General features: G+C 40.4%; 2 protein-coding genes across 6 annotated transcripts; one reads left to right on the top strand and one right to left on the bottom strand.

Annotated features, from left to right (window-relative positions):
- The first annotated feature begins 85 nt into the window (after positions 1-85).
- ndel1b (nudE neurodevelopment protein 1-like 1b) lies at positions 86-9849 on the top strand. Its single transcript, XM_061027162.1, has 9 exons — positions 86-244; positions 3345-3441; positions 5714-5867; positions 6617-6765; positions 6954-7090; positions 7200-7367; positions 7474-7565; positions 7769-7914; positions 8031-9849. Exons 2-9 carry the CDS (start codon positions 3356-3358, stop codon positions 8119-8121), a joined length of 1023 nt encoding a protein of 340 aa, XP_060883145.1. The 5' UTR covers positions 86-244; positions 3345-3355; the 3' UTR covers positions 8122-9849.
- Positions 9850-10027: 178 nt separating this feature from the next.
- LOC132954569 (medium-chain acyl-CoA ligase ACSF2, mitochondrial-like) lies at positions 10028-25026 on the bottom strand. Of its 5 annotated transcripts, none has more exons than XM_061027158.1 (16): positions 24774-25014; positions 14926-15121; positions 14653-14781; positions 14296-14349; positions 14026-14144; positions 13306-13468; positions 13116-13211; positions 12881-13032; positions 12698-12789; positions 12537-12613; positions 12319-12426; positions 12087-12238; positions 10775-10916; positions 10499-10609; positions 10340-10408; positions 10028-10288 (listed from the first exon to the last, which is right to left on the bottom strand). In XM_061027158.1, exons 1-16 carry the CDS (start codon positions 24989-24991, stop codon positions 10172-10174), a joined length of 1995 nt encoding a protein of 664 aa, XP_060883141.1. In that variant the 5' UTR covers positions 24992-25014; the 3' UTR covers positions 10028-10171. The 5 variants fall into 5 exon arrangements, 4 of the variants coding, with proteins under 4 accessions (XP_060883141.1, XP_060883142.1, XP_060883144.1 ...); XM_061027159.1 differs by having other exon boundaries at positions 10028-10266; positions 24774-25013; XM_061027161.1 differs by lacking the exon at positions 24774-25014 and adding an exon at positions 17928-18162.
- Between the last annotated feature and the right edge of the window lie 535 nt (positions 25027-25561).

Genomic DNA, 25561 nt, shown 5'->3' with positions numbered 1-25561 from the left:
GTTTCTGTAGCAGCCCTGCCCTTTTCTGACGCAAGCGTGCATGACGTCAGCGCGTACGTCTGAGTCAGGATTTACGTCTGTTCCGGGAGACGCGTTGGCAATTTCCTAAACACAGGTCTGTCACTTCAGTATCATCCGAGGCCGGGGCAGGGTAGAGGTGTGTGCGTGTTTGTTGGATGTAATACCGACTGGGAGAGGATTTGCTGATACAGAAGACACTGGGACACCGATTTGACATGAGCAGGTACCGAAATTAACTGTAAAAAATGCTTTGTGGTGGGTTTAGTGTTTGGTGTGTTAGCAACCGTGTTCAGCCTCGGTTTCTTTATATCACTGCTCGAGAGGTGTTTCGCTTCTATGTCTACTTTAAATGCCATTTACTCTCTCCTACCTCTCATACTCGGTATTCTCTGTTGTCGCTGTAGGCTATCACAAAACGGGTACAGCTAAGCTTCTCATTTACTGTCTGTCAAAGCCATAGACTGTAAATATTAAGGTCAAACCTCGCAGTATCATATATCCAGGCGTTTACAATAGTATACAGGGGAGCCCTCATTTAGATGACAGCATGCCACTTCCTATGAATATGACATACAGTAAATGTGAGCCTGCTCACTTGTAGGCCTCTTTAAAAATAATTTGCGTGAATTGGATAATGTTGTCTGTAAATGACCGATGATTGGCCGGACAATAATTGTAATAGCCTTTAAATTTAGACTAAATCGTGATGATAACTGTTTAACAATGTCATTGCTTTTTGACTTATAGGATTTGGCTTTATTCCTGCTTTTTATTCACAACCTATCATGGTTCAGGAGACCATATACCACCACACCTGATAAAGCTTTAGGTCTTAATGTTGTTAACATGACAGCAAATCCATGCGGCTACAAAAAAAGATAAGCATTTGGGAAACCCTCCTCATCCCTTCCAGAGGCCTCCGTTTACAAATGTGACTAGGCTACATCAATGTCTACGCTTTAACTCTTAGTAAGCACCCGGTCATCTGCAAGAAAAGAGGATGTAGAGAGGAGAGTGTGTGAACGGACTCTCTCTTTATTCCCCTCCCATGTCTACTATTAAGAGAAAGATGAGTGCAGTGATATGACCACCTTAGGTCCTGTCAGTCTGGGTATTGTTACAACAGACAAATAGATCCAGGGGTCAAACTGACACTGCCCCAAAGGATGCTGAAATTAGAGATAACAGGAACTGTCATAACCTGACCTGTTACGTGATTCAGGGGATTTGCATGTAGGGGTAGACTATGTCTATTTTGCCAGTTTGCTTAAACATAGCTATGGCTTTTATTGAGGAGGTGATTATATGTGTAAGATCTTTGATCTGAATCACCATGGAAACAGTTTCCTGTCACCCATGCCTTTTGTAGACCCACATAGATCAATAAACATTCACAGGATCCCATTCAAGCCATTCAGCATCATACTGTTGAGTTTTTCTATAGTTTGTCTCCTTTAAAAATCAGATGAATTTCTTAGAGGAATTTAGAGTCTCTCCTTTGTCATTCAATACGGCAAACATGTTATGTCACCAGCAGCTCAGGAACATTTTCCTTTCTCCACCCATTCTGTATTTGGGTCTCCAGTTTCCTTCGTGATTTTCAGAGTAGCACACTGACATGTGGTGGGTAAATTGTTGATGACGCCACCTCAAAGGAATGTTTGAAGGGAAGAGCAGGCGGTCCAGCTTCTGAGTCCGAACCAGCTTCTTCTTGGGAAATACTATTTGCCCATAAGGCCAAACTACTTTGTCTGTTCAAAACATTATGAAGGCTTTATTGACATATGCTAAGCTAATACTCCTTGACCCAATTCCCTCAAGCTGAGGGGTATCCTCCTTTGCTACATATTCTGATTGTCTGACCTGTCTGCAGGAAATCCTGATAATCTGTGTGGGGATTATGAATATTCCTGGAGCCACAGCAAAGGGGAGTGTCGGTCGCAGTGGCTGTATCCCCTCCACCCACACAGAACACACACAGCTTGGCTCTTTCCAGATGTGTTTAATCATCTTCTGAAACCTATCATGCTGGTCCCCATAGATCACAGAGTGACGCAGAGTTTATTAGGTGACCAGAAAAGAGGAACAAGCGTCTTGTAAAGTGTTAATACAGCAAACAGGAAGGAAGATGAAACACTTGCTCAAACACATGTTTACAATTGAGAACTATAGGCAAAAACCGACAGCTTTGATGGGTTTGATGGTTTGCCAAATGTATTAACACAGGGAGCTGTTAATGAAGTAGTTATGTGGATATCCCATCATTGAGCTGGAGGGATACAAATTGATTGTACAGGAAGCACTGGACACATAAAAAGATGTCATGATGACCACTCAGTCTTCTGACACATTGGTTCTTTCGTCAGTGTTTAATGAGTAACTACAGATGACATGACCTCAGCAGAATGACACAGTCGGACCATTCTGGCATTGTTTGGACTTAAAAAAAAAAAAGAGATCTGTTCGATTATCTTCTTGGTAAAGAATGAGGGGAATGTGACATTGTGCATTCCCTGGTTGTTTAGCTTTAAGATAACAAGGGAATGCACTGAACCTGATTGTACATGCCAGAGGATGCAAATAGTTTGTACCAAGTCATGTGCAGGTTTGTCCTACTTTTAACTATTTTAATTTTTGTATTGCAGGTATCTTATATAAAATGATTTGCATTAAAATGTCTTCAAATGGGTCGCTGATTAACCTTGCAGTTAGGTTGCGCACCCAATATACAGAGGCTTTAGTTCTCCAAGTAGGGGATGGACTCGGACCCCCAGCCTCTTTCTTGCATGTCATTCCCCATCCCCGCTCTTGTACCCAGGTTTTCCACTCTATCCAGGACCTATCTGTGAGAATATAAGCAGACAAACTCCAAAGCCCCTAAATAAAGAAATACAAAAAATGGTATAATATCTAGAACTACTACATTCTTGAGTGTTGTCAATCTGTAATTTCATTCAAGGTCACAACTGTTACTTTGGTCACCTGGTTCTGGAAAAAATGTACAAAACGCTAGCTGACAAGTCTCAGAGTGGCAAAGGATGTCAGCGACCAGTTTGAGTGATCTGAATCTATGTTAAGCTTTATCATTATAGTTACATTACAAAATGAAGGAGTTTATTTCAGGAAAACATATAAAGCATGAGCTTTTCTTTGAACAGTATTTCTGTCTGGGTTTTCGTTTGCAATGGTGGTTGTTTATGTTGATTAGACGCATGGGATCATGGGAGTTGTTGTGTTCATTATTGAATCATTTATTTATTTTTTGATTGAGAGCAACCTTTTCAGCTAACGGGCTAATAAATATGTCCCTCTGTAATCCTCAGGTTGCCCTGATATGGACAAAGAGATGATTCCCAAATTTTCAACAAAGGACGAGGAGGTTGACTACTGGAAGTCCCAAGCCCTCAAATATAAGAAAAGGTAAACCGTGTGATTTCTCTCTACTGTGTTTAACATCTTGTCGTGATCAGTTATGACATACTGGATACATTTCCCTGAACAAAACATGTTCTGCTGTTTGCTCAGCTTTCCAAACATGGAGAGACTACAACCGTTTGTTTACTAAACTTAGATTATGTAACAATATGTCAATTTGTATTTTGTGAACTGTCTTTCAAAAGATGTTGAACCAAATATGAGATGGCAGCACTCCTCATGATCAAAAAAAATAAGAAAATGCTTCAAACTTGAATCAAGTGTAGGCAGACTTTGTTTGAAAAGCTGCACTCTCTCACTCTTATGTAAAAGGCAAATGCTAATTTGCTGAATGTGTGGTTATATCTGTAGTCAGGACAAATTTAAATACACAATCATTTCCCTCCAGACTTTTTTTGTATTGGTCTCAGTCGTACGTTTCAGCACAGAAGGCCCGTGTTTAAGGAAGCCTTATAGGGTTAATGACCAGACAAGCTTTTTTAATCAGTGCCCACAAAGGTTTTGGTTTTTGCTCCAGAGGAAATGATTCAATCTTTGGCTCCTTCAGCAGAGACCGTGGCCTACTGTATGTTGTAATAGAAAGCAGTTGAGCATGTGTGTCTTTCTTTATATTTGTGGATTTGGGGGAACGTTACACTCTGTACAGAGAGGGTTAAAGTCCTGGTGGTTTTCTGAGAAATTCCTGCTGTGGGTACTAGGGGGAAAAACTTCCACCCATGGAAAAAACAACACCAAGTATTTAGTTCACCATGGCCTGTCTCACACATGTTTTTAAGATCTGTTTTCACAGGATCACTTCTACAGAGGCAGCATGCACCGTTGATTAGTTACCTTTTGAAAAGTTCTCTCCATGATGTAATATGTTCAAACTTTAGGTTGTGTTGACACTGGGCTACTTGGACATCACAGTTTATGATTCTCAAAAAAAAGAACACACATATTCACAAGAGGTGCACCAATTGTGAAAATCAGGGCTGATACTGATGTGTCGATTAACATTGTAGCCAATTACCGATTCTGATATTTTTTTCATGTCTGTCATGTTTGACCATTTAAAAAATTAGAGTTTGTGTAACGGGTGATTTCTTCTGCCAAATAAAAATAAATAAATTCTGTATCAGGAGTTTGGTATAGTAACTAGATTGATACAAGCTTAAATCGATGCGACACAGCAGATTCACATCAGCTACACACATTGCTGCATCCCACATCATATGTTGATGTTTGCCAACGGGGCAGATATCAGCCTGAAGCAAAGTTCAAACAATACATCGATGCATCCATAAAATCCATGTGCATTCACACATTTGCTGTAAATTTTCACACATTGGGTGTTATTCATTGTAGTTCTACATCCCACATACAGAATACTGTTGGTTGTTTAAACCATGAAAAAGTATGAACGAGGACTGGCTGGACTGTCAAACAGGGAAATTATAGGGCCTAGCAGTGTGCTGATGAAGCAGCCGCTGTGGTGTTGGTATGTATGGAACGACCCCGAGACAACAACTGATTCATGGATTCCACAGTCACTGTGAGGCCATTATCCCAGCGCGAGTCAGCTGATCTCAGAACAGGGTTCACCACAGTGTCATCGTGAGTGTGAAAACTCTTGACAGGCAAGAAAAAGATTAACTTGAGTTTGGTTTAAACAGATTACCTCCAAGTATTTCCTCTTCCACATTTAAATGTTAACCTGTACTTCATTAGGAGTTATTGTGTGTGTTTTTAGATTTCATTCATGGGGATGGCCCTGACCAGCTCACAAACACACATCCTGTTTTCTGCCCAGTGTCCTCATCCTGTTTCTGAACCCTCTCCTTGAACCTTTGACCTTTAGCCTCTCCCACAGCTGAGGAAGCCACTATGGCAGCAGGGCTGTTTTTACTACTGAGCTACTTCTTAACCCCCTACTGTCACAGTACAGCTGTCTCTTTAGAGCTGTATATTTAGAGTGTTTAACTCGACAATGCTGAGCCGTGCACTGTTTCCTGTTTGGAAGAGGCAGGAATGAAGGTTAAAAATGTACAAATATCTGACAGACTTTTTATGCAGGTTTATTTCTGGCCATTGGAGATAGAGCTGCTGGAACATACCACCTGAACCCGGCTCATCTTACAGGACAAAAGCCAGTGGGTTTTCTAGAGCTCATGCCCATGAGGGGTCATTCAGCCAGGCAGCTTTACACAATTGAATGGCCGACAGTGAACAGGCTGGCTGGTAAATGTTAATGTGTCTTTTTTTGTGTACCATGCAGTTGCCATGATGCCCAAGAGGAGCTGCAGGAGTTTCAGGAGGGGAGCCGAGAACTGGAGGCAGAGTTGGAAGCACAGCTTGGCCAGACTGAACACCGCCTTCGAGACCTTCAAAGTGAAAACGAGAGACTGAAGATCGAGGTGTCAAACCTCAAGGTACCTGATGACCTGTGTAGCTTGTTTTTGATTGAGCTCACTTTTATGGTCACAACAATAAACTAATTTGCAGTTACTTAAGAGGTTATCTGATTTATGTTGGATCCTGAGTACAAGGTACAATGTGTTACTTTCATGTCGGTCTCAATAAAGTACGCTTTTATGTAATCCTGCATCACTCCTTAAATGGCTGTCAGGATTAAGAGAAAGACAAAAGAAAACTACTAGGACAGGTCTGGTCTTTAATCCCTACAAGCATGGGTGGTACTCAGGTGATCAAATTCCTATGTTTACATGCAGCATAATTACTTCAGCCTCTCTACACAAAGCACAAAAGTATTGTGAATGAACTCCTGGGCAAACATGTTAGAGTGCTAAATATGATCTGTGTGTGTAACGAACCGGAGAAATCATGAATCATGCATTGTGCCTCTGCGGCCACAGCACAGACACGCAGGCCTGCCACAGATTGCACTGTGAGTGAGTGAACAGAGTGGCTATTTGAAAGTGAAATAATGTGATCGAACATCTTTATGTCCTGTCTTATGATTCACCAGGTAATAAAATCAACAATAGGGAAACTCAAGACTATTGTAAAGTGTATGAAATGGTACTTTAAAACAACATGACTCAGCAAAAAGATCTTCAACGTGGAAGGTCTGTTTGATGTCCTTGTTTTTCTTTTTCTACACACATGCACTCACTCTAATGCTCTTTATTCTTCTTCCCTTGTTTTCCCTCTCTATCAGGAGAAGCTGGAGCACCAGTATTCCCAGAGTTATAAGCAGATTTCTATGCTAGAGGATGACCTAGGCCAGACGCGCAGCATCAAGGAGCAGCTCCACAAATATGTCCGAGAGCTTGAGCAGGCCAATGACGACCTGGAGAGAGCCAAAAGGTCAGACTGTCCGGACTGTCTCATTACTCTGCATTTTCACTTTACTTGTTAAGAGATTTTTTTAAATTGAGGAAGTGAAGTAAACAAGCCACATCAAGGCTTTATGAGGGGAGGTGTTTTCTTTAACTTTTTCTACTGTAACATCCATAAAATGTTTGACAGTCATGTTCGTCACCCTCTATATACAGGGCGACAATAGTGTCTCTCGAGGACTTTGAGGGACGTTTAAACCAGGCCATTGAGAGAAATGCCTTCCTGGAGAGTGAGCTGGATGAGAAGGAGTCTCTCCTGGTGTCCGTGCAGCGGCTGAAAGACGAAGCAAGAGGTAAAGGCGATGCACAGAAGAATGAATTCTGCCCTTTTGGAGTCAATATGCCACCTGTTTAAGGATTAATGGAGGATCACTCAGTGAATTTAACTCTTTTCTTCTGCAGACCTGCGACAGGAACTGGCAGTAAGGGAGCGGACTACAGACAGGATGTCAGCACCCAGCTCACCTACTTTAGACATCGACAAGATTGATTCTGCAGTACAGGCTTCTTTATCTCTCCCAGCTACACCTGTAGGAAAGAACATAGAGCACCCTTTTATCACCTCAAAAGGTCAGGACTAACTAGTCTTACTCCTTGTTTTTTTTTGTACGTGTGAAATGGAAATATAATATATATATAAATATAAACTGTATATTGTTTTGTGTGCTTTGTGCAGCGTTGACCAATGGCTGTGGCAACTCATCCCTCACTCCGTCTGCTCGAATCTCAGCTCTTAATATTGTTGGGGATCTCCTGAGGAAAGTTGGGGTAGGTATCATTCCCATCATATATGGTGTTGTGTAAGTTCTCTGTTTGCATGATCGGGCTGAGATAGAAATCTGTGCTCTATACTTATAAATAGGTTGCAGAGCACAGAAGAACAGTGTGTCCTCAGCCACAGGACAAACACAGAGATGTTTCTGATGAGTCGAAATACAAGTTGTGTTTTTTTTTGTTGTTGTTTTTTCTAGGCGTTGGAGTCGAAGCTCGCTGCCTGTAGAAACTTTGCCAAAGACCAGGCTGCGAGGAAAAATTACTCGAAAGACAACAGCACACTCATCAACAGCAACGCCACCAAGTTCTCTCACTCTCTACATACGACCTACTTCGACAAGACGTGAGCGTTTTGACTCCTTCACTTAGTACTCGTCTCAATTACACGATAATTATTGCATTAAAGCTGTTTTTTCTTCATATTTGCTAATATTGTACACCTCCTTCTGGCAACTGCAGGACTGTTAACGGATTGGACCCCAGCTCTTTGACCTCCATGGCAGCAACCAGAGCCGTGCCCCCGCCAGGCATGCTGCCTCTGAGCGTGTGAGGCTATCCCCTAACCACATTAACCTCCACCAAATACAACGTGGGAACAGAGAGGACACTTGAAAGACCATTACATTGTGTGTGTATGTGAGTGTGTGAGAGAGAAAGTAAGAAAGTGTTTGAAAGGAAGACTGATGTGTATGTGTGTGTATGTGTGTGTGTGTGTGTGTGTGTGTGTGTGTGTGTGTGTGTGTGTGTGTGTGTGTGTGTGTGTGTTTGCCTGGTTGGGATTGTGCATTTTTCTGAACGTGATGTGTGAAAGAGAGGTTTGACTTTACCATGACCTTGCCTCCAGGTTGCAGCTCTAAATGCATCTGTGAGTAGGTGCACAGACGTGTGTGTGCGCATATGTTCCTACCACATGCTTGCATGTGCCTAAAGCTGTACTGTACTGTGCTTGTATGAATGTCACTGCAAATGCGATGCTCTCTAGATGTCAACTCTGAATTGGCTCCTTTATATTCTTAGTTCCACTGTTCATCTGAAAAACTTCTCTCCTGACAAAAGGTCTGTTACTGACCACAGCTTCCGTATCAACCTTCCTTTCCTCCTCTGTTTTCTCTTAAATTGCACAGCTAAGCTTAATTCAATTCAGAATGTATTATATTTAAAAAGGGATGTGTGTTAACTAATTTATCTTTCACAGTTTGCTTTAAAATGCAATATTTCTATTTGCTCTTTTTCTTGCATGTTTGCATATGTAATGTGGGGTTGGGGAGGTCGAGTGGGACCCCATATTCTTGACTGAAGTGAATGTTGATCGTTCAAAGCCATGTAGCCATAGTGCAGTTGCTCCTTTTGTTACTGGCTACTTGCTTACATTAATTTTTTTTGAAGTAGCCTCTTTGTTTAAGCTTAGAAATATCAGCTGGTTCTGTCCTCTGGGTTAAACCTGCACTTAAACTAACTGATCCCACAGGTTTTGCTGCAGGCGGGGATTTTCCATCTGTGGACATCTGTTGACTTTTTGAGGGAACGGTTTTGCCTTTTTTTTATTGTTTAATGTATACTTTTTTTTATCTTGTGGCTGGCTCATTTACCTCATTCTGATGTTGTTAAAATTAGCTGTAGTGAACTTTTATTTTATTTAACCTTTATTTAACCAGGTTGGTCCCATTGAGATCAATAACCTCTTTTTCCAAGGGAGACCTTTTAATATTAGCAGGTCAATTTGGATACTCAAGCAAAAGCAAACTGACTCCAGGTTCCTTTTTATAGGAAGATCTTTCCATTTTGGCAATTGTACACAAGTAAATGGTCAACTGTGGCCTCTATATCAAACAGCACATTGGCTTACCATCTGTGGTGTGTGGTTTCACTTGACTATTTGTTTAAACAGGTTGGATATAGAAAATGCATTCACTCAACATCAGATAATTTGATTGTCAATTGAAGTCAATATTACCCTCCAAAATGCCCCTTCTCATAGATCTGTGTGTCACTATCTTGAAGCATAAATTGAATCATTTTAGTTTTCCTGTTAATCTGATAATATAAGATGTCATTTTTGGGCACTTGATAAGCCTGTTACTAAAGCTTGTTTTACAACAAGTGTAAATAGCTTGTAAGGATGGTCATTTGTACATAGTGAAATTTGGAATTGAGGTCCTATTTATTTCAGATTCTGTATGGCATGTTCAGACAATTACATGGTTTAAGCCATTGTATTATAGTATTCAAATGTTTGTCAAAGTTGTTTAAGTAAATAAAGATTGAGATTACAAATGTGTTGAGGAGTTTGGGTCATACATTTTAATGAGAACATTATAGTTTTTCAGTCACTTGTGGCCTCATTGGGGAATGGAGTTGCTCTTTATTGTCCAATGCCAAGGCCTGTAAAATTTAAGTTAATTGGAAAACTAAGATTGTTGACTTTGTTTAGATTGTGTCAGTAATAAACAACCAACCATGATGTAAAATATGCTTTAATATAAACATTAAAAGATTCAAAATTATAAGGTCAGAGTGTAAGTTACAAACATGACAGTCCAACAGTTTTTTTTAAATATTTAATTTCATGGTCTAAAGGAAAGTATTCAGTCTGTATGGGTTCACATTTTCGACGAACTCTCCAAGTCCACCACGTTCAACCAAATTAAAGGCCTAGTTTCTTCTCCATTTCCTCCTTCAATACATTCTTCTTGATCTGGAATAACAGAAAGTCGCAGCTGTTTTATTTTGTTTTAAACATCCATAATACCATCACAATAGTATTGTACCTTTCCAGAGGCTGTCAGAGGGTAGCTGTCCACAAAGAAAACGTAGTGTGGGATCTTGAAGTGAGCGATCTAGGGGGAGAAAACAAACGCACAGGGTTAAAAAAACAACAACTGTACAGCCTTGATTTGAGTGTTGGGCTTTTGTTCATCATCTCTCACCTGGCCTTTGCAGAATGCTCTTATCTCTTCTGCAGTGGAAGTCTGGCCCTCCTTCAGTCTGATGCAGGCACACACCTGCTCGCCTAGCCTTTCATCTTTCACTCCAACCACCTGCAAAACAGACAGACAAGCAGAACAACCGCACACAACTCAGCTTTACTGCCCTGGAAAGAACACCTACAATTTTGAGAGACAAAAAAAAGGATGACTTTGCTGAAAATATAAAGTCTGCAATGGCTTAGATTTTTGCTGCCCTCCAGTGGTTTTCAGTCTCACCTGCACCTCCATTACTTTTGGATGAGTGAAAAGAAATTGTTCTATTTCAGCTGGGTAGATGTTTTCCCCTCCTCGGATGATCAGATCCTTCATACGGCCTTCGATGCGGCAGTACCCAAGACTGTTCAGACTGGCTGTGTCACTGTGTGGTAGAAAATCACACATAATATGCATACCCCACTTTTACATCTGTTCACGTGCATTTTCTGATAAAAACAGTAAACTGTGTTATGCAGAACATTTCTCAATTCTGTTGCTTTTTTGTGTCCGATAAATGACCCCCTCTTCTTCTGCATCCCTTGTGGCCCAACATATGTCAACATTCATTGCACGCCAATTCAGACCAAATGGTGGGCTTGTATATGTAAGTAATTGGTTTCAAGTCATTCAAAAAGCTAGCGATACACATGAAAAAACGTTGACTGTAATGACTTACAATCATATTGAAAAAATTGATTTAGATATGTGACATTATTAGCTAGAAACGTTGTAGTTGTGGAGGTTACTAAGCAACAGAAATGTTGCTTAGTAATGATTGGGTAAGGGCGGGAACAGTTGGTGATGCAAACAGGAAATTCTCAGTAGATTGGATGGGATTTCAGTTCAGCCTGCGGTCTATGCAGGCTACAAAGGCTGGGTCCTTGGTAGGATGCATCCTTTGAAGGATCCTATCTTAAATTGACCCAGTTTAAATGTTTAAGTTGTTAAATTCAGAATCAAAGAAGGAAGCCCTGCCATCTCAATATTACTTACTGCAACTGGTTTCTGGATGGTATCTTAAAAGATTTTTTGCTATCCATATGATTGTTAGCGGTTAGCATACACTCTAATTCGAGATGCAGCTATCCGTCTCAAAACTATCACTACAATGCTAAATGACGGCTATGTAGTGTTAGCTAGTGCTGGATTTACAGAACACAACTTCCTCTGCCAGTGATTTGGTAGGCCTACCAAAGATGATCAATGGCCCACAATAAACTAGACAACCGTGTTAGATTCTCAAAATCTACGCTAGATATAAATAGCCAATATGTGGCTATTCAGGCTAATTGGTTCCTTAAGTTACCAGCATAATTTCAAAATAAATATCCACCAATACAAACCTCATCAGATACATCAAAAATCAGAAAAATAAAATACAAAAAACACTCAATGAACTTGTACCTAAAGTAATTTCTGATACTTTTACTGCACTCAGGTGTAGCTTACTAGTTTAGATTTGACCCTTATTTACAAAGCCACTAGTCTAAAGGGGATTTCAGTTCCAGTGGCTTCACATGAAACATTCAGAGTTTGTAATATAGTTTCTTACCCAGTCCTGTACCAGCGAGCTTGGCAGATGGCTTCACTGGTTTTCTGGGGATCATTCCAGTATCCTAGCATCACACAGCTGCCTCTGACCAGCAGCTCTCCTGAGGCCCCCACAGGGACTATTTCCCCGGTATTAGGGTCCACCACTTTAGCCTACAGCAAAGACATTTAGGCAAAAGTATCAGTGTCGTTAAAGTGATGTGTTGATTAAGGATTGTGCAAATTAGACAAACCTCTGTGTGGCTCATGATGCATCCAACAGTATCTGTCTTCAGCTCCTCATTGTCATGTGGGAATCCCAGAAATGTAATCGGGCTATTCTCAGTGGTTCCATATCCTATCTATTAAAAAATGATGTACAAAAGGTCCTTAGAAGCTGATGAGTCTCTATTATTGTAAGAATTGTACAGTTTTATTTGAAAAGGTATTGGAAACATAGCTACCTGCTTACCGTTATCTCTTTCATGTTCATGTCTGCTCTCAGTTTTCTCACAACCTCAGAAGGGCATGGAGAACCTGCCATAATACCTACAACACAAGAACATGTAGATAATCATATCTTAAAATCACACCGAGAGTAGTTCAAAACGTTCTCTTCTTCAAATCTCTTACCAGCTTCAACTGAAGACATATCATACTTATGTATAACTTGTTGGCTAAGCATGTCAGTGAACATTGTAGGAGTACCATAGACGAAATTGCACCTTGGGTGGAAAAAAAATGGAACTGAAATAGATTCGAGAGTGTAAAATGATGTCTTTGAAAATCTTTTGTCTAAAGAGATGAGTCTCATACTTTTCACTCTGTATGGCAGCCAGGTTGGCTTGACTGTTGTACCCAGCTGAAGGAAAGACCAGAGTGACACCATGCACCGCCATACACATCCCTCCCAACACAGAGCCGAAGCAGTGGTACATGGGTACAGGCACACATACTCGTACCTGAGGCTGATGGACAGATGGAAAATAATAAGATTACTACCTTTCAATGTTCGTGTAGGTGTAAAATCAAATGATAAAAATGGACTTACTCTCCATCCATAACCCACTCTGAGGCCGATAAAGTAGGCATTGTTGACAATATTGTGGTGGGAAAGAGCTGCTCCTTTTGGACTGCCAGTAGTCCCCTGGAAATAAACATCATTTCAGAATTATTGTTACATTATACTGACACAATCCAAGTGAGAAAACAAGTGTGTCAGTGCAAAAGGTGAAGCTTACTGATGTGAACTGAATGTTGATGGGGTCATCAAAGGACAGCTTGCTCTGCAGATCCATAAGCTCGCTGTGGTGCCGACTTTCCCCCGCTTGCATGACGTCCTCTACATGGAGCATCCCTGGCTGTCTGCTGTCTGTCACAATCACCATACGCAAGTCTGGAACCCTGGCAGACCCCAGACAAATATCTTTGTATTACAACCAAATAAATTACCACCCTCCTAATGTTTGGGGTGCCTCATGTTTATTTGGAGGGTTCCAAAAATATGCATGGACCGATTCTCATGAAGCTTGGTGGAAGGGTTAACAATGGACCAAAGAACCAGTCAAATCTGGACAAAGCAAATGTTTAAATGACGGCAGCTCTGACTCATGAACCAACAGTTAATAGCAGATCTAAACAAATATAGACTTTTAAGTATTGCATTGAAATTCCATTTTCTTTAAACTTGATAGAAGGATTGTACTGGACATTTCTGGACTGGATGTGGATCTGACTCACAAACAAGCAATTAATAATGGATCTGACTAATATATCCACACATTGTGTTTGCAGGCTACAGATTTACATCTATTAGGAGATTGGACTATTGGCCTTAGCCAAGAATCACACTCTCTGCGTGCCTTTCCGATAATGGATTGTGTAATGTACACAGTCTTTTTCTACCAATGAATCAAGAAAGCATACTTTAAATCTGATATTTGATATTAAATCTATCATACCTGGAGCTTTTGATCATGCTTGCTGGCATATTGTCGATTTCGGGGCAGAGCTCCCTCAGCATCTCACAGAAGTTTTGTGTTTTAAAGTGAGAAGGGCAGACCACAGCTTTACACTGGACCTGTGAAGAACATTCACTTCTGTCAAAATTATGCGCTCACACAAATGTGTGTAAGGATTGTTTTGTGATAAAAACTATTTTCAGTTGTGTGTAGATAAAGGTATAGGTAAATAGAGTTGTATAAATGGCTGATTTCCTGCAAAAGTCATACCTTCTTTAGTGTGAACTCCACTTCCTTCACCTGATAGGCTGGATTTAGGGAAACCTGCACATATAACAACAGTTTAAAGACAACAGTTAATCCATTAAAGGTTATATTCAGTATCTTCTGTATACCATATCACATTGTACAGTATACCTTAACACAGATGACCTAGTTAGCATACATCAACATATACATCATATCTCCACAGGGCCCCTGAAAGGGTTCAATGTGCAGCTAACTGACCCTCGACAGCAGAGTATTTGGTAACACAGGACAGAGGCTTATGTCATCGACTGAAGTTCAGCTCAAGAACTGTCGGTCAAATCACAAGGCTACATTGTAAATGTAATAGTTTAAACTGACCAGTATAATTCCAGCTTTCGCTGTAGAAAACTGGAACACAATCCACTCATATGAGTTGGGTCCCCAAATTCCCAGTCGGTCACCTTTGGTCATGCCCAGAGCAAGCAGACCTGCAGCCATCGTGTCTGCCTGCAACAATAAATGTCACAATTGGCTCTCGCTAATTAAATCAGTGGGTTTATCATTCAAAAATGAAAATACATTGGAATCAAGTTAATAGTTGCATAGGGATTATTATGCAGTAAGGCTAAAAACACAAAGACTTGGGCTCACATCTTGCTGAAACTGATAGAAGGTTTTCCGTATGCCATCCTGCAGGAAGACCACAGCTTCACGATCGGGCCAGCGTTGGACCGCCCAATCCAGGCTCTGGCTTACAGTTAGGGAGAGTAGTGAGGCAGAGGAGGTACCGTGGACATAGCTGGTGGTCATAGAGGGTATGTGAGGAGGACTGTCCACATGGAGAGACCTGGGATAGAGAACAAGATTCAGGAAAAAGTCCATTGGTCAAGCAAATTAATGGACTAGACTTTGATTTAGGTAACTCATTATATTACGATTATAATGGGAATGTGCCCTTACAATGAACTATTCCACTGTTTTACAGAATACATAAGGTATTTTTAACAGACAACCTTGTTTTAGGATAGGATAGGATAGTACTTTATTGATCCCCAGAGGGGAAATTTGGGCGTTGCAGCAGAAAAGACAATTAAACTCAAAATACAAAATACACATTAAACAGAATAGATTAGATAGCTTAATGAATAAGAGATAGAAAACCTACACTATGGCATAAATTAAGACTCAGTGTTGGTCTTAACATCCGCTAAAAATCCAAGCATGAGGTGACTAATGCCAACCTAAAATGCCAGTGCACTGTTAAACCAAACAGTCAAATGGCAAACTTCGAGCTCAGGCCACTGACTAACAATATAAAATGGGGAATGTGGGTTATCTCCAAGTATGTACCTAACTTGAGTGGGCAATGTCAGTGGACATATAAAACCAGTGAATATCCCTTTTGGTGGTCATACAATACTGACGTGACGACCAAAAATGACGAGGGGTCAGGTCAACTTGTGTACATTTACTGATGAATTAAGTAAGTCAAGATACTTAAATAGGCCATTACTTGACTTCCAACAGAATCAGTTGGTAAATGACACAGAGAGAACCTCTGGACTTCCACTGAGAAACAACGTAATAGGAGAATGTTTGTCTTACTGGCCATGAACTGGTCCAATGACAACGAAAAGGACAAGATTGTTAAAGTTGTTGACAAAATATGTTTCCCCATGGCAAACTCTGGAAACGTATTGATGAATAGGGTTAGTTGAGAATAGAGGTTCCGACAGGCTGTTATGAGGCATCAAGTGAAGACCAGGATCAAATGTTCTCCCACTGGCTCCACCTTCTCTGTCCCCCTTTGAACAACACTCTTCTCTCTTACAAATATGAAGAAGTAGGGGAAGGGAGACCTTATAGCAGGGTGCAGGTTCTAGCCAAAACAGGCTTCTCTGTTTGGGTTGTGGTGGTCATGTATGTAACTTATTAGCAGGGCATAAGCATTGGAATGGGGGTGAAATGTATGGGGTGTCCTCTCAGAGCGCTTAGCTTTTCATTAGTGGGAAAGGATCTTCCGTTTGTTTTATATTGAATGCCTAATGATGAACAGAATTAATCCTAAATAAATGTTCAGATATGTTATGAACTGGGTGTCCACAGTGGCATCAGAATCAGTTAGTTAATGACATGGACATTGGATGTTTGGCCAGTCCTCCCTCAGTTATCTTTTGCAGGATTAGACAAGAAAAGACGTTCAGCAGGCTTCCATCTGGACACCTTGTTTCGGCAAGGAGTCGATAAATAACATTGTGAAAATATTCTACAAGGCCATCTTCTGCACCTCTACTTACCACAAGAATTAGTACATAACTTACATTCAAACCCAATTGACAGCAACTAAGCAACTATCTTGGGGTCCGACCTGCTCTTAATATTGACATTTGGCTCCACTTTGACTTGATTTGGCTTCACAAACTTTGCAATTGACACTGAATGGAACAAGTCAATAATTAACGTTTAATTGATTCAGTCATCTGCTTCATTAATCAATTTGAATAAAAGTCAACCATAAGACTGTTATAAATCTTTGTTAGGTGGGGGTTGTTTCTGTAGTAAATGTTCAATGATGAAATCGTGACAGAGACTGTGGATCGTCTTAGGATTTATTCAGCCGTGGTCTGACAGAACACACATGGCTGACAAAGTGCGGACCATCGCTGACCCATGCTGACAATCATCTGACAATCACTGGCAAAGTATTTATTCACACAGTATTGCTAATATTCTGCTAGAAGGTTCAGCCTACCAATTCCTTTCCATCTGACTTCCCGTTTGACTTCCAATAGGCTAGAAAGAAGACATTAGCTTGACTCGTAAATGTCAGACATATACATTCCTTCAGTCTCAGAGTCACATTTCCTTTTCAGCTCACAACATACACATTGGCTCCAATCCAAATATAACTCTGCTGCTATGAGGCCTCTTACACATACAGTATGTATTACAGCTTCACAAACCTAAAAGAAGAATTACTCTGAGATGTTTGACACAATTCAAAGATATATCCACAAAATTATCACGATGAATAAATTCATGAAAATATGTAGCCTACTAACAATCATCAAAGGTAAAGTGAAGTCTGGTCTAAGGTCAAGGCAGGTCCCAAGTCATGTGACTCCCTAAACTGGAAGCTGTTGTTCACCATTCTTGTAAACCAACGTATGAATAGGATACAATATCAGAATAATCCAGCTCACACCAGGTTGATTTAAAGTTGAATGCATGATTTAACATTGGAGTAAATGAGTTTCACATTCTGGCTTCCTCAGGTTTGCTCTGCGCTCGATTACTCTGCTCTTGAAGGCTATTTGTTACTTCTCTAGCTGCACCCTCCTGGATGAGTAGCACAGCTGTGCACAGGGCACCGATCGATCTTCAAAGTATGTAGCCTACATGAAGAACAGGGAATACAGTGGTAGATGTTCTTTTGTTTTTTTCAGGTAATTTAACATAACTGTAGGATAACTTTTTTCTCAATCACTGACCACATGGACATTAGACATCCCACAGAGATCTGTTTCACCAACTTAAAAAAACTAGTTATTTTACCTATTACATCCACTGCAGACTTTAAAGAAAAATCATACACTCTGTCTGGTACACTATGTTCCTATTTCAAACCCTAAAAAAGAACCACATGTACTAACCTGCACCAGCGGAGTAAACTTGAGCTGCATAGTTTCAAAGTCTTGCTTTGTTTAAATGCGTCCACAGATCCGAGGCTGAGAGTGAAGGACCTTAGCAGTGAGGAAGATTTCAAGGCTGTCATTTTCCTCAAGTCTTACAGAGTCAGTCTGTTCCAGAAATACAGAGATTGGTGTGTATTTTTCTGACTGGTTGAAAGTGGCCCTTGGTCCCGCCTGCCTACACATTCCTTCACTTCAGCTGGAGTTTATCACTGGAGGGGTAATGTTTAACCACAGCTCTTCCTTATTGGCTAAGAGGTCAGAGTATCTTTGCCATTTGGCCTTTTCAAGCACATGTCAAGAAAATATTAACTAGAAATAACCATTAATATTTAACCAAGACTGACAAGGACAAATTGTAGGATTGTATATAATTAAAACACATTTGAAGTGGCAGTGTTAAAAAAAACAAAAACGAATGCATTGCATCAGGTCTTCATCAGGGTCAGCAGTGGCTAGCACACCTATGTTGTATTATACTTGCAGGAAAGGATCATTCTCCTTGCATGTGCAAGCTTGAAAAACAAAGAAGTGATTTTTAAAGCATGTACTGTCAGTGCATGTAGTTCCTAAAGATGTGTCTTTTTTTAAGGACCAGTGTGCTGGATTTAGTGACATCTAGCTGTGAGGTTCCAGATTGTAGATAGCCAATAACGTCTCCTCTGATCTTTTCTCCAAAGCATGTAGGAAAACCTGCAGGGGCGTATATTCCATTGCGAATAGATCCACTCAACCTTGCAGACAGTTTCTTTGTAAAATGTTTATTTCAGATCTGGACAGTTTAAAATACATAACCATAACAAAATGCCTGTCTTTTCACAAATGCAATCCTCTAGAAAGTTTCTCAGAAAATCTCCCTGAGTTGTTAACATGTGACTCACAGCTGGAGACATCCCCTGTTGGATGGGAGTTTGGGGGGTGTTGCAGGAAGGAAACTGTGAAATAAAAGCAGACTACTAGAGAATTGGAGTTAGCTTGTCACTGTGTTATTATATGAACATGTTCAGTATCACAGTCCATACTCAGGTAATTTATAGAATCATGATAAAGAAAGCATTTCATCCCTGTGTTAGGTTTCTGTGTTTCAAAACATGTGCTCTTGAATCCATGATGGTCCTTGAAGTTAGAGGCCTAATTTCTTCTCCATTTCCTCCTTTAATATGTTCTTCTTGATCTAGAAAAAAAGACAGTATTGTATCAGGTTAAAGCTGTTTACATTATTTGCAGAATTTCAGAAAACTTAAGCAAATAAAAAATATGAAACTGTCAAAGGATATCTCTGAAACTCTCCATAAAATAAAAATTGACAATACGGCAAATTACAACGATCCAAACCAACTCATTGTGTGATCCTAATAGATTTCAAATAATGATTATTTATCAAAAGTCAAGAAAAACAGTTTTTCAGGTAGGAAGAGCAGGAATTCATTCAGGGAAAATATATGTTTTGGAAAATCAGTTAGGCCAAATGCGGAGACAAATATGTGAATCAGAGGGGATAAAAGTAAGTTGTTTTAATGGACTGACTGTAAGTCAGTGTAAGAACAGAAGAATTATACCTTTCCAGACGCTGTCAGAGGGTAGCTGTCCACAAAGAAAACATAGTGTGGGATCTTGAAGTGAGCGATCTAGTTGGGGGAGTGGGAAACAAATATCAGTACAACAACTGTACAGCTGTCTCTGCTTTAAGTGTCAAATTTTGGATCTCTTATTCATCACGTCTCACCTGGTCTTTGCAGAAAGCTCTTATCTCCTCTGCAGTGGAAGTCTGGCCCTCCTTCAGTCTGATGCAGGCACACACCTGCTCGCCCAGCCTCTCATCTTTCACTCCGACCACCTGCAAAATAGAGAAATTAAACAAACAATGAAATTAAAGAGCTCAGCTTTTATTATCAATCAAATTAAGGAAGGTCTCCATAAAGAGAAAAAATATATATTTGAGAAAGATTTTGCTGCCCTCTAGTGGTTTTTAGTCTCACCTGCACCTCTGTTACTTTAGGATGTGTAAACAGAAACTGCTCTATCTCAGCGGGATAGATGTTCTCCCCTCCTCGGATGATCAGATCCTTCATACGACCTTCGATGCGGCAGTACCCAAGACTGTTCAGACTGGCTGTGTCACTGTGTGGTAGAAAATCACACATGTAAGACAGATTTATTATTTCCCCATGTGCACATCAAAACATTTGAATATGTTTTCTAACACATGCAGAATACATTGTGCATACAGTCTCTTACCCAGTCCTGTACCAGCGAGCTTGGCAGATGGCTTCACTGGTTTTCTGGGGATCGTCCCAGTATCCCAGCATCACACAGCTGCCTCTGACCAGCAGCTCTCCTGAGGCCCCCAGAGGGACTATTTCCCCCGTGTTAGGGTCCACCACTTTAGCCTATAGTTAGGACACGCAGGCATAAGTTGCAGTGATGCCATGGTGATATATTGAAGGTTTGTGCAATCAATAATGAGTACCTCTGTGTGGCTCATGATGCATCCAACAGTATCTGTCTTCAGCTCCTCATTGTCATGTGGGAATCCCAGAAATGTAAGCGGGCTATTCTCTGTAGTTCCATATCCTAGCTAATAAAACATAATGTACATGTGTTTTTTACATGCTGGACAAGCTATACTCTTATATTTGCAAGGATACATGACAAGTAACTGCTCACCACTATCTCTTTCATGTTCATGTCTGTTCTCAGTTTTCTCACAATCTCAGAAGCACATGGAGAACCTCCCATCAGACCTAAAACACAGCAGCAGCTCATTAAAGCATCACACCAAGTTTAACACATCATCTATGTTAAAGTCCTCAAATCTCCTACCAGCTTCAGCTGTTGACAAATCGTACTTGTGTAAATCGTGTTGGCTCAGCATGTCAGTGAACATTGTGGGAGTGCCATAGACGAAATTGCACCTTGAGTGGAAAAACATGAACGGCAATTATTAACAGTCTGTAATGTTGTGTATTTAAAAGTCATCGTGTTGATGAGCTGCTTGACGTACTTTTCGCTCTGTATGGCAGCCAGGTTGGCTTGACTGTTGTACCCAGCTGAAGGAAAGACCAGAGTGACACCATGCACCGCCATACACATCCCCCCCGCCACAGAGCCGAAGCAGTGGTACATGGGTACAGGCACACATACTCGTACCTGAGGCTGATGGACAGATGGATTGTTGAGATTATTATACCTTTCAATGTTTGTGAAGTCAAAAAAATCAAGTGACAATTATGGACTTACTCTCCATCCATAACCCACTCTGAGGCCAAAAAAGTAGGCATTGTTGACAATATTGTGGTGGGAAAGAGCTGCTGCCTTTGGACTGCCAGTAGTCCCCTGGAAATAAACATCACTTCAGAATCATTGTTAGACCGTTGATGCATTATACTGTCAATTCAAAATGAAACATGTGCACAGCTTACCGATGTGAACTGAATGTTGATGGGGTCATCAAAGGACAGCTTGCTCTGCAGATCCATAAGCTCGCTGTGGTGCCGACTTTCCCCCGCTTGCATGACGTCCTCTACATGGAGCATCCCTGGCTGTCTGCTGTCTGTCACGATCACCATACGCAAGTCTGGAACCCTGGCAGACCCCAGACAAATATCTTTGTATTACAACCACAAAACCTGAGTCCTGTAAAGTACTTACAATCATAATTTAGTGACATGATCTGTTGAGACTTGGTTTGAGAATTAATGTCTGAAAGTTTAATGTTTAGCCTGGAGAACTGGACTGAACTGGTCAATTGGTTTCTGAGTAATGTAAAACGTTTTACCAGCAGCTATGCATGCCAACTCAACAGTCATTACTGTGCAGTGTAATTGTTGCTAAAATGTATCTCCAACTGGAATGCATTGATATCAAAATTCACAATATAACAGCTAGTTTATTCTGCAAAATTCAAGGTAATCTCTACACTAGACCTACTGATTTGCTGACGGCAAAGTGAAGCGCTGATATTGTATTAAAAAATAGCTTACACTTACATCGTCAGTGATTTTAGTTTTTTTTATATTAGCTGAATTATGTGGTACAAATTGCTCTGTCTGCAGTGATGTATAGCCTAGCTTACATGCCAACACTCGAGCCTGTTTCTAAATAAAGTTCCCAATTGACCGCCATCTCCTGGTAAATACATTTACTATTGACATAACCCCTCTTCAAAAAGCAAACTATTCCCCCATCATACACCTGATTCATCCAATCCTTCCAAACTCCTGTAAACCCATTGCATTAACTACATCTCCCACTGTACAACAGCTTTGTCTTGTTAATGAAATGACAATAGAGGAACAACGTGTATTAAACATTCAACATTTTGTCTGTCAAACCTGGAGCTTTTGAGCATGCCTACTGGTGTCGTGTCGATCTCGGGGCAGATCTCCCTCAGCAGCTCACAGAAATGTTGTGCCCTAAAGCGGGTAGGGCAGACCACAGCTTTACACTGGACCTGCATTGAACAAATCAATTCTGTGTATGAAGATGATTTTTATCAGAAAAAGGGTTGACCATTGTATATAAGTGGTGCTACCCTGTTAAAGAACATTTACCTTCTTTAAGGTATACTCCACCTCCTTCACCTGATAAGCTGGGTTCAATGACACCTGAAAATATAGAAACAGAAATATTTTCATACAGCATGCCTCTGCTTATTTTCATCTGGGGTTATTTAGAAGCTACCTAAAAGAGTCCCAAGATTCAGGCGATTTGATTTAATTTGGATTGTCCAAGTAGTTTTGGGCTAAAAACTTTGCTGTATGCTATGTGTCACACAACATTATATTTGTTGTCTCCCTTTGGCATCTAATTGGGATGCCAAATGCAAGTGATATATTGTCGATATTGGATAAACTGGAATGTTACAGGGTACATTTTTGAAGATAAGAAATCTGTCTGTAGGGCCTGTCTGATGACGGGGGCATTTTTGTTTTCATTCATCCAGATTTTAAGGACTGTCAGTGTTACCACAAGAAAGTGCTGTAAATGTAATTTATAAGGTATGAACAACTCCCTGACATACCAGTATGATTCCAGCCTTAGCTGAAGCAAACTGGAAAAGGATCCATTCGTATGAGTTGGGTCCCCAAACTCCCAGTCGGTCCCCTTTTTTCAGTCCCAGAGCAAGCAGACCTGCAGCTGCCTTGTCAACCTGAATCAATGAAAGTCACAAAAAAAGATTAGATAAAGACTCTTCAACAGCACTGTCACTTGTAATTTTAAGGCTATAATTCAGAGCTTGTATTCCTGCAATTGTGGTTGATTTTTTTTAAAGCATGAAATGTAATACTTGTGTGTAGGATTACATGAAGCTGACAAAAACATAAAATACAAAAGGGCCTTAGTACAGCCAGTACTTTGTTTGTCCTTTCAGGGCTAATTTTGTCTTCGCACCTGAGCTGGCCAATCAGATTTCAAGCTGGAAATCCCCAGAGTTTGAGAAGCACTACACTGATCTCAACATATAGAAGAAGATTATATTTCAATTCAGCTATTAAATTTCCCCAAAGCTTTCCTTCAAGTTATTCCTGGAATTTAGAGAGCTTGATTCTATTTTTCCCAAATTAGAGCTGATGGGTGCTGCTCAGCAAATATTTTTGTAGGTGTCAGGAGGTCATAAATATATCATATGAACCTTGAAAAAAAAATCCCTGGAAGATACATGAAGATTGGTGAGAGCAGAAGCTGAAAGCACAAAATATGTGACTCACATCTTGCTGAAACTGATAAAAGGTTTTCCGGATGCCGTCCTGCAGGAAGACCACAGCTTCACGGTCAGGCCAGCGTTGGACCGTACAGTCCAGACTCTGGCTTACTGTCAGGGAGAGCAGCGAGGCAGAGGAGGTGCCATGGACATAACTGGTGGTTAAAGAGGGTATGTGAGGAGGACTGTCCACGTGGAGAGACCTGGGATAGTGAGTAAAAGATTCAGATTGTTTTAAAAAAACAAAAACTACATTTGTATAAAAAGAATCATCATAGAGATAAAAAGCACTGCTTTTTCCGCAGGGAGCCCAAAACTGACACAAACTGTGAGTTCGTCCCAGGGGCTAACCCTATGCTGTGATTTTCAGTACAAATGATCTTCAGATTTCTGCACTTTAGCACATTGGGATGTTGTTAAATAACTATAAACACTGTAAAGGTATAACTTATATATTATTATATATAGATATATATATATTAATATTCACTAACTGTAGTAAAACTGACAATGAAATGTACTTTGGTCTCTCACCTTTTTCAGCACATTCATAAAAGAAACATGGCTGGACAATAAGAAGAGTCTATCTGTTTGTCAGAAGTTATAACTTATGTACCCATACATTCAAAGAGCTGAGCTCAGGTAATCATTCCTCTTTACCACACTGACTGTGAGGAATTCTCATCCTGATTTGATTCATGACACAGATTTTTTACCTGAATCTTGATGTGTTATGTCATGTTCCAGTGGTTATGTGCAGCTGTTTTGTGGTGTGACTGCTCTGTCTACTTGTCTTTGTTTAGACACAGGGATTAATTAGATTGACTGAATGCCTGTGGGGATGTAAATGTTGACTAAATGTTTAAAGGATAAAAAATGTATTCAATGACCAAAAGCAAAAAAAAAGGTATATCTAGCCCAGGAATTTAACTCATTGACTGAATACAAAGATTACATGCTGATATCATGAATACCTGTCTCCCTCTTTAAAAAAAAACATTTTTCTTAATTATCAGTAATCCACTGTAGACCTTCAACACAAGCACCTTTTAAAAAATGTCAGGGACACTATGTTCCTCTGAACATGAAGAATACAAACTCACCTGCACCACTGGAGCAAACTTATGCTGCATAACTTCCAAGTGTTGCTGTGTTTGAGTGCATCCACAGATCTGAGTCTGAGAGCACAGGACCTCAGCAGGGAGGAAGATATCAGTGCCGACATTGATCTCAAGTGTTGCACAGTCAATCTGTGTCTGGTGGATCTGAAGACTCTCTGAATATGACTGGTTTGTAGAACCTGGGTCGCCATTCCTCCCATTAGCTTATACCGGCAGCCTAAACCTAAGTTGGACTTTGTCACTGAATTAATGATGTTTAAACTCCTCCCTCTCTTCTCCGAGGGAGCAGAGTGTCTGCCGTTTAGCTATGTTAAATAATTTTTAACATACAAGAACATTAACTCCAGCATCACAATGAACTCTTAACAAAGAGTATGAACTACATCTAGTAACCGAGTCCCACCGAGTGACACAACTATTGTTATGACTTGATTCAATATAAATCAAAATTGATGATGGATTGAACACCAATCATTTTTCCCGCCTCATCATTAGTTCACAAAGTTTTATAACAGACTCACAATGCATGCCCAATCACAGAACACCATTTTATTTAAAACAGAAACACAAATTTAGCTCTGATCTGAAAACTAGGAAGGTCTTGTCAGCTAGGTGGGTGGATCGAAACTTACTTTGAGTAGATATTGATAGTGGGTTGTTGTCAGGCTTTGTTTGGACTGAGCACTTAAGTTTCATTCTCTGAGCATCAACAGGAGAGGCAGTTGACGCGTGTCACACCCTCTGTTGATTGCAAGCTGAAAATCTGGGGC

This window comes from Labrus mixtus, chromosome 20 (assembly GCF_963584025.1).
Source record: "Labrus mixtus chromosome 20, fLabMix1.1, whole genome shotgun sequence".
NCBI classification, from domain to species: domain Eukaryota; kingdom Metazoa; phylum Chordata; class Actinopteri; order Labriformes; family Labridae; genus Labrus; species Labrus mixtus.
Note: the sequence above shows the minus strand (reverse complement) of the source record. Positions and strands in the feature narration are given on the sequence as shown.

Coding starts and splice junctions, on each gene's coding strand:
- ndel1b (XM_061027162.1), top strand. CDS start 3,356: ATGGACAAAGAGATGATTCCCAAATTTTCAACAAAGGACGAGGAGGTT. Junction 5,868..6,616: donor TCGAGGTGTCAAACCTCAAG/GTACCTGATGAC, acceptor CCTCTCTATCAG/GAGAAGCTGGAGCACCAGTA. Junction 7,368..7,473: donor CCCTTTTATCACCTCAAAAG/GTCAGGACTAAC, acceptor TGCTTTGTGCAG/CGTTGACCAATGGCTGTGGC.
- LOC132954569 (XM_061027158.1), bottom strand. CDS start 24,991: ATGGGAGGAATGGCGACCCAGGTTCTACAAACCAGTCATATTCAGAGA. Junction 12,790..12,880: donor GCTGCCATACAGAGTGAAAA/GTATGAGACTCA, acceptor TTTCCACCCAAG/GTGCAATTTCGTCTATGGTA. Junction 10,610..10,774: donor CAAAAGTAATGGAGGTGCAG/GTGAGACTGAAA, acceptor TCTGTTTTGCAG/GTGGTTGGAGTGAAAGATGA.